Here is a 7,526-nt window from a genome sequence, read left to right on the forward strand (position 1 = left end):
TAACAGTTTCACAAAGCACAAAACCAGCATATTTTTCTGTTGGGGAACATTTCTAAGCATACTCCTCAGCTGCCTGCATTTGACATGGAACACTGCCTGATGGGGACATGAAGTAGGAGGCAAATTGGTCCCTTATGGTTGATCCCTATGTGTTTCCACGCTTTGCAGCCCAATTTGCCCTTTCCAATGTATGATAGATGGAATCATCGAACGGGAACCAAACACGGTGCCTCACAAAATTGTGCAGAATACATGCCGCCTTCACAGCAGAAATGGCATTCTGCAGATTCAAGTTCACAGCAATATGTAGAAAATGCCATTTATAGGAGAGTATTCCAAAGGTGCGCTCCACCATTCTTTGTGCTCTGGTGTGCCTATAATTAAACACTCTCTTCTCGAGGGTCAATCCTCTTGTAGAATAGGGCCTCATAAGGTGATTCCCAAGGGCAAAGGCCTCATCCCCCACAAAAGCATAGGGCAATTTAGGATCTGTGGTTCCAGTCAGCGGGGAGTTATCTGGCAGGTTAAGCTGATTTTCATGTAACATTTGTTTAAAAATGGAGTGGCCAAAAACACTGGAGTCAGAACTACTGCCATAGGACCCGACATCAATGTACCTGAGGCAATCGTTTGCATCGGCAATTGCCAGTAGAACAAATGAAAAATACTTTTTATAATTAAAAAATGTACTTCCACTGGCAATGGGCTTTATTATATGGATATGTTTGCCATCAATTGCTCCAACACAATTGGGAAAGTTACAACATTTGTAGAAAAGACGTGCAATATTAACCCATTCTTCCTTCCTGGGTTTTCCCATCATCACGTCATGCAAAGCATCCCATATCACAGAGCAAATTTCACAAACAGTGCAGCTGGCCGTGGATTTTCCAATCAAGAAAGAATAGTGTAGATTTTCCAATGTATGTCCCGTGGCTAAGTACCTAAGAAAAGAGAGAGCGAACATTTTTGTGCAGTACGAGTTATAAATGTTAAGTGGAAAAACCTAACAGATGCCTTTGCATGCTATAGGAAGCAAGTGAGACAACACAGAAGCGGAGCAGCAGCAATAGCCCCAGGTGAATATGTGCATGCTAATGAGCTGTCACTTCTCATACCTATCCTCGAAATGTGTAGGTAAGTCAGCATGCTGATTACAATGTTATTTTATAAATGTAACTCTGGGTCCTGAAAAAAAAAGAGCATATGAACTCACATGGTCACGCATATGATTATACATGGCCCAAAACTGGCCTTGTTCATCCCAATTATCAATCACTGGGAGGACCCAGAACCTACGTCTCACCTTTCTCTTCTCCTCCTCAAGCTCTAGAAGCAGCACTGTGGTGACAGTGTCTGCTTTCATGCAGCACAATCTATGTAGATAAATCATATTCTCAGTGTGGAGCTAGCTAATACAACTCTAATTGAAACTCTATTACTGCAGTGTACTGGACATGTGTACTGTATATGTACTATGGATCATGATTTAACCTTTTCATGTTAGCAGGGCAGAATTACGAGCGCCTCTCCCAAGCTGAGCACTGAGACGCGATGCAGCGATCCTGCCCAGCGCCAACTACAAGAGGCACCGCGTGAGGCAACAGTGATCGGAGTGAAACTGTGAGTGAGGGAAGCTGGGACGGTGCTGGCTGTAAATCTATTGCTATAGTGTACTGGACGTGTGTAATGTATATGTAGTACATATATACAGCACACACCTCCACTACACTCCAGCAATAGAGTTAAAATTCTCCCCTGCTAACATGAATAGGTTAAATCATGATCCATAGTACATAACATGTAGTTGTACTATGGATCATTTAAAGTCACCTGTCCCGTTAAGAAAAAGTATCGGTAATTGGTATCGGCAAGTACATGAGGGGAAGTACTTGTACTTGGGCCTGAAAAAGTGGCATCGGGACATCCCTAGTTTAAAGGTATTAAAAAGTTTTAAGAAATTCCTGGTGGAAGATTTAAAAATGATTGGGGTCATTTTGGGAGCCTTCCTGTCTGTGTTAAATTGATTATGTGTTATGTTATAGCAGCATGTTAAAAGATCAGGATATTTGATAAGAAGTTCTCAGATACTCCTTTTGTTTTTTCTAGAGAAATATGAAAGAAACTAAAAGGAGAAACAAAGACAAAGGCCGATCTACTGTATTGATATGATGCCTTTAGCTACTGAACCTCAAGATGCAACACTGCCAACGGAATCCAAATAGAGCCTGGATAAATAGACATTTATACAAATACATATACTGAGCATTTGAGAGGGCAGTAGGATAAAGGAGATGAAAACCTTATATTATTTTCTGAAGAGGTTCAGGTGCTATGAAGTGGTACACGGGGAATGCATTTGGAGAAATTTAGTTAATCAAGATATCTGTACTTTTTCAGATGTATTCATTGTCTGGTGTCCTTATCTATTTAGGAGGCAATGATATGGGGGAAATATTATTTAAAATCAAATCTGATCTATGATTAGTAGGCAATCCCCCTCTACCACTTCTGTATTTTCATAACCGACATCTCGTTTGCTATGGAGGTCTGATTAAAAAAAAATGTAGGGCCTTATATATAATAAGAATAAAGAATTAATGCTTCCATGGGTAACCTTATTGTTCAAATGCATGGTTTCTCTTTCAGTCATTCCAAATTAGAGGGCTTTTCCTACACCTCTGTTCTGGAATGATTTAATACATTTCACAAATGATGGGAATTATATCTTAATAGTTCTATTATAGCTATTTGCTTAGCTAGAGTGTGACTGTTTGAATGCTAAATTGTATTTGTTTATGTGCAAAATAAAAACGAGTATTTATCTTGTGTGATTGTTTAGGGACTTCATGTGCTGATGAATTGGCGTATTGTAGCGCATACTGATATTTGTGAGAGCTAACTTGTATTAATTATGGAGGCCTTTACACTGAGATTTTGAGTATTATAATGTTTATATATATAGGTTTGATTCCAAGTCGGCATACAGCGGTAGTACGGTTTTTGTTTGGTTTAAAATCGGTCAGGTCCAGAATTAGGATAGATGTTAGTCTACTCATATATCATATACAAAACGTGCCGTGTTCTAATCCCTACTAAATTTTAGGATCTGTGTGTGTTCACAATCTGCGCATTATATAATAAAGTGACTGTGCAATAAATATCAACAGTGAAAAAAATCGTATAAAATAAAATCAAAGTCTATATGCATAAAGTTACAAAAAAACGCCCATGCAACCAATTCTTGGATGCCTCCACCAATGATATATCTGTATGCAGTTCTGTGCAGATTGATGTAATAAAACAATACCTATGATATACAGTTCAGTTATTTTTCTTCTTAAGCAATAGTTTTTTCTTACTTTTTTTTCAAACGGTCAATCAATAATCTTCAATATAATATCATGCAAATTTCACAGATGTGACCAATACCAGATAGCTCCACCACCATATCATTAGGAATACTGCTCACCTGACTCCTAGACCCAAAGCAGGTCTAACTAAGCAGGACAGAAGGAGGGAACAAATCGTGTTTTCTAATACAAGTGAGACAGCTTAATATCGTCCAAACATGCTCCTCCAATGTTGCAAGCTCCTTCTCCTGTCCTGCTCCTGTTGTGATCTGCTTCCTGACACGATTTTCCCCTCTGTTGTCAGAGATTGAAGGATTTGGTGTATTTCTTCTCCATGTGGGTGCCTTCTCGCTGTCTGGTCCATACCAAGCTGCAGTTTTCTTTAGGATTAATATCCTCCTGAGGAAGCCTTATTAAGTCAAACCATGTTGGGGTATCCAAAGAAAAACTCTATTTGTTCAACAAATCATGAATAACTAGACCATTGCAACAAATTGTTTCATCATCTGTATCATGGATAATATTGTAACAAGTCTTGTAACTGTGACAACACATTCTGTTTTTAATCTTTTGTGATTAATAAATTATTTTCTTACATAAGTTATTGTGAGAGCAAAATTGTTTCTCACAAGCCTCCCACTTCCTGGCTCTTGCATACCTGGATATGGTTTGGTCACTCTAAGACAGGGGTCAGCAACCCCCGGCACGCGTGCCCAGCCTGGCACGCGAAGCCTAGCCAGCAGCACCACTGCATTGCAGACCTCTGAGATCTGGCATTCAAAGTATGCATTGGTGCTGGTCTGAGGTCAGCCTACAGGCCAGAGATTGCACAACTGAACCATGAAATAAAGACACAGTGATCACACTAAAAAAGTCCAGTTTACTTTTTAGCACATGTAAATATGAACATGTTTTGTGTGTGCACCAGTTATTCAATTTTTTTCCCTTATAGTTGTGCTGCTACTGGCGAGGTAAACACGTTAAAATAATTAGTGAGTTTACCTTTCTATTAGCAGTACAGCCATGAGTGAAAAAATGTAACTGTAACTAACACTAAAGCGTGCTATTGTTCACTGGCACTCGGTTGTACCATGGTTTCAAAAATGGCACTTGGTGTGTAAAAGGTTGCTGACCCCTGCTCTAAGATATACTTCTACTACTGGGGTGTGAAACTTTGCTCTCCCTCATCCTTCTCTTGCACGCACCCACGAATGTTCTAATTAAAAAGGTAATTATGTTACAATAAAATTGTGCTTATATTTCTGCTGCTTCTCTCGGTTGAGTCTTTTGGTTGTCCACATTTTGATTCTCCGAGAATTAGTTTAGGGTTTAGTCATTGGGATTCACAGTAAACTGGGTGAAAAGAAGGGCAGCTATTCTTTCATGGGAGGGGTAGTCGGTCCCCCCCATTCATATACAATACGGAATCAGAAGTTGCAATTTTGTACTGCTATGGAATTTTAGTAAGTCATGGTATACAGACCCTTTCATACAAGCACTAGAGCTTTACATACACGTTATAGTTAAACTCTAGACAGATATAAAACACACAAGAATGCTGCTCTGTAATCATTAATGCGTTATTCAATGTATTTTTCCCTGACAGCTACATGTCAGCACACACAAGGGTTAATGACCCACCCTCCCTGTTCTGGCAGGATGTAAGTAATACATTTGAGACTTCTCCCAGCACCTCTTTCTTCCTCCCTGTGGTGAGGATTGTGGTTGCCTATCTGCTTGAGGAAAAGCTTTGGCAGTCTGCCTGTGGAAGTTTTATGGATTTGGGCGCAGTGCCCGGATAGCGTTGCTAAATGCTGGTGGTGAAGGGGAGTACCTACTGCTGGTCTTCGGGACATTCGGCAGTTTGTGGCAATGCCCTTCTTTTTACCTATTTTGGATGCCAAACGGTAGAACTGCTGGAACACATGGCCTGGAGCGCAGAGGGTGCACTCCAGTCACAGGATAATGATGTAATTCCTCCCTCTAGGTTTATGTGGCTTAAGGCACATACAGGGGGGATGGGCGGCTCTATTCTGAGGCATTTCTACAGTGTCTCAGTAATGGCGAACATGCTGCGGTTCGTGTGGCACGCTGTCCTAGTGCTGTTTTTTCCATCTTTTGCCAGGATACCATCAGGAAAAGCAAACCCTACGGACACCATTGAGTTTAGAGAAGGTAGGCAAAAGCCTCCAGTGTCTTTTACTCTTTTTAATTTTTATTTCTATGGTGTTTTGTTATTTGCCTCTGCGGTTGTGTATATCCCTGCCAGGTCTGCTAGAGAATCATCACGCCATCATCATTTCTCCATTTAACACAAATGGAGAAATAATGTCACCAACACACCATACGAGTAATTTAGCAACAGTCCATTTAATGACACATGGAATGGCAATGTGTCATTAAATGGACTGTTGCTAAATTACTCGTATGGTGTGCTGGTGACATTATTTCTCCATTTATATTTCTGCTACATCTCTAAGTTGAGTATTTTGGTTGCCCACATTTTTGGTCTCCGAGAATTTGTTTAGGTCAGGGCTGCAGTGTGGCACGCTGTCCTAGTGCTGTTTTTTCCATCTTTTGCCAGGATACCATCAGGAAAAGCAAACCCTACGGACACCATTGAGTTTAGAGAAGGTAGGCAAAAGCGTCCAGTGTCTTTTACTCTTTTTAATTTTTATTTCTATGGTGTTTTGTTATTTGCCTCTGCGGTTGTGTATATCCCTGCCAGGTCTGCTAGAGAATCATCACGCCATTCCAAAGATAGGGGAAGATCAACATCATCTGGTAGATACAGATCTTTAACTAGGGAGAGACGTTACTCTCACCAGCGGTACAGCAACAGGCAACCCCAATTCCCCTCCAGCAAAATTTTTATGTTTTTGTCTATGGTGTATTGTTATTTGTCTCTGCTCTTGTGTGTAGTCCTGCCAGGTCTGCTAGAAAATCATCATGCCATTCCAAAGACAGACGAAGATCAGCATCGTGCGGCAGATACAGATCATTATCTAGGAAGAGACGTTACTCTCACCAGCGGTACAGCAACAGGCGGGAACAATTCACCTCCAGCAACAGCCAAAATGAGTCAATGCAAAGGAAAAAATGTTGCTATCACCAAGCATGCCTGGAAGGCTGCTGGCTTTGTTACAATCTGGCATTACCAGTGAAGTTGGCATGCGAGAGTTGCTTCATGGAGGCTACAAGAGGCAGATAGCTTACAAGTTGTATCGCTTATAAAACAAGTGTTTCAGGATACATCGGAAAGCTTCGCTGAGAGATTTAAAATGTATAAGAAAAGGGAAATTATAAAAAAAATAGAAATAGAAAGTGCCTACAGATAAGTGTATTAGCTGTTATTGAGGAAGCAATTTAAATCAAAATCAATATTCAATCCTTTTGGTCTTTGAGTATTAAGGACAAAGATCCATTTGGACTTGTTTTGGGATATTTTATTCTTTAAGTTGCATCCTCCCTCTCAATGTTTGGTCACCTTATCTATTCCCACAATTTTCAGACCCTTATGGTTTTTATTGTGGAAAAAGTTTAAGTGTTTGGACACATTGTGGTTGATGTCACCTCTTTTGAGGTTATTTATATGTTCACCTATTCTGATTTTTAGAGGTCTAGTCGTCCTCCCTGCATACTGGAGACCACATGGGCACTCCAGCAAATAGATGACAAACTGTGTGATGCAAGATATGAATTGTCTAATAGTATATGTACCTACACTACTATTAGATTTGAAACATTCAATGTTTTTTCCTATTTCCAGAGACTTGACAACCTGCACATTGTTTACAGGGGTAATATCCTACTCCACTGAAAACAATATTTTTTTTTCTTTCTAAAAAAAGAACGTGCATGTGACTGGGTATTCTTTGCAAAATTAAGTTTCATCACATTCACTGAGCAAAGTGATGATTACCTCACAAAGTGAAAATTCACCATTCTCCCACCCTGGCACACTCAGGACACTCAGGACTAAGCAGAAGATGTAGGCAGAGGAGGTGGGTGGTTTCTGAGGGTCCTGGGGCACTGATCAAGAGCCAACTGACCTATCACAGCAATTATGGAATTGTACTGCCCATGCACCCAGTCCACTGCTGGGAGCTAGGGAAAAAAACCTACGATACGTCTTAGAGTGGGAGAAACATTTAGAATATGTATTTTTCTTAG

At 40.3% G+C, this 7,526-nt stretch overlaps 1 protein-coding gene across 1 annotated transcript in view; it reads left to right on the forward strand.

Moving 5' to 3' along the window:
* The first annotated feature begins 5,422 nt into the window (after window positions 1–5,422).
* Window positions 5,423–7,526, forward strand: part of LOC108791373 (vitellogenin-A2-like) — a 20,200-nt gene continuing 18,096 nt past the window's right edge. The window contains 2 exon segments of the mRNA XM_018561850.1: window positions 5,423–5,528; window positions 6,276–6,386. Coding sequence (XP_018417352.1) covers window positions 5,423–5,528; window positions 6,276–6,386 — 217 coding nt within the window.

Source organism: Nanorana parkeri, unplaced genomic scaffold (genome assembly GCF_000935625.1).
Source record: "Nanorana parkeri isolate BGI_ZX_2015 unplaced genomic scaffold, ASM93562v1 scaffold548, whole genome shotgun sequence".
Lineage (NCBI taxonomy): Eukaryota > Metazoa > Chordata > Amphibia > Anura > Dicroglossidae > Nanorana > Nanorana parkeri.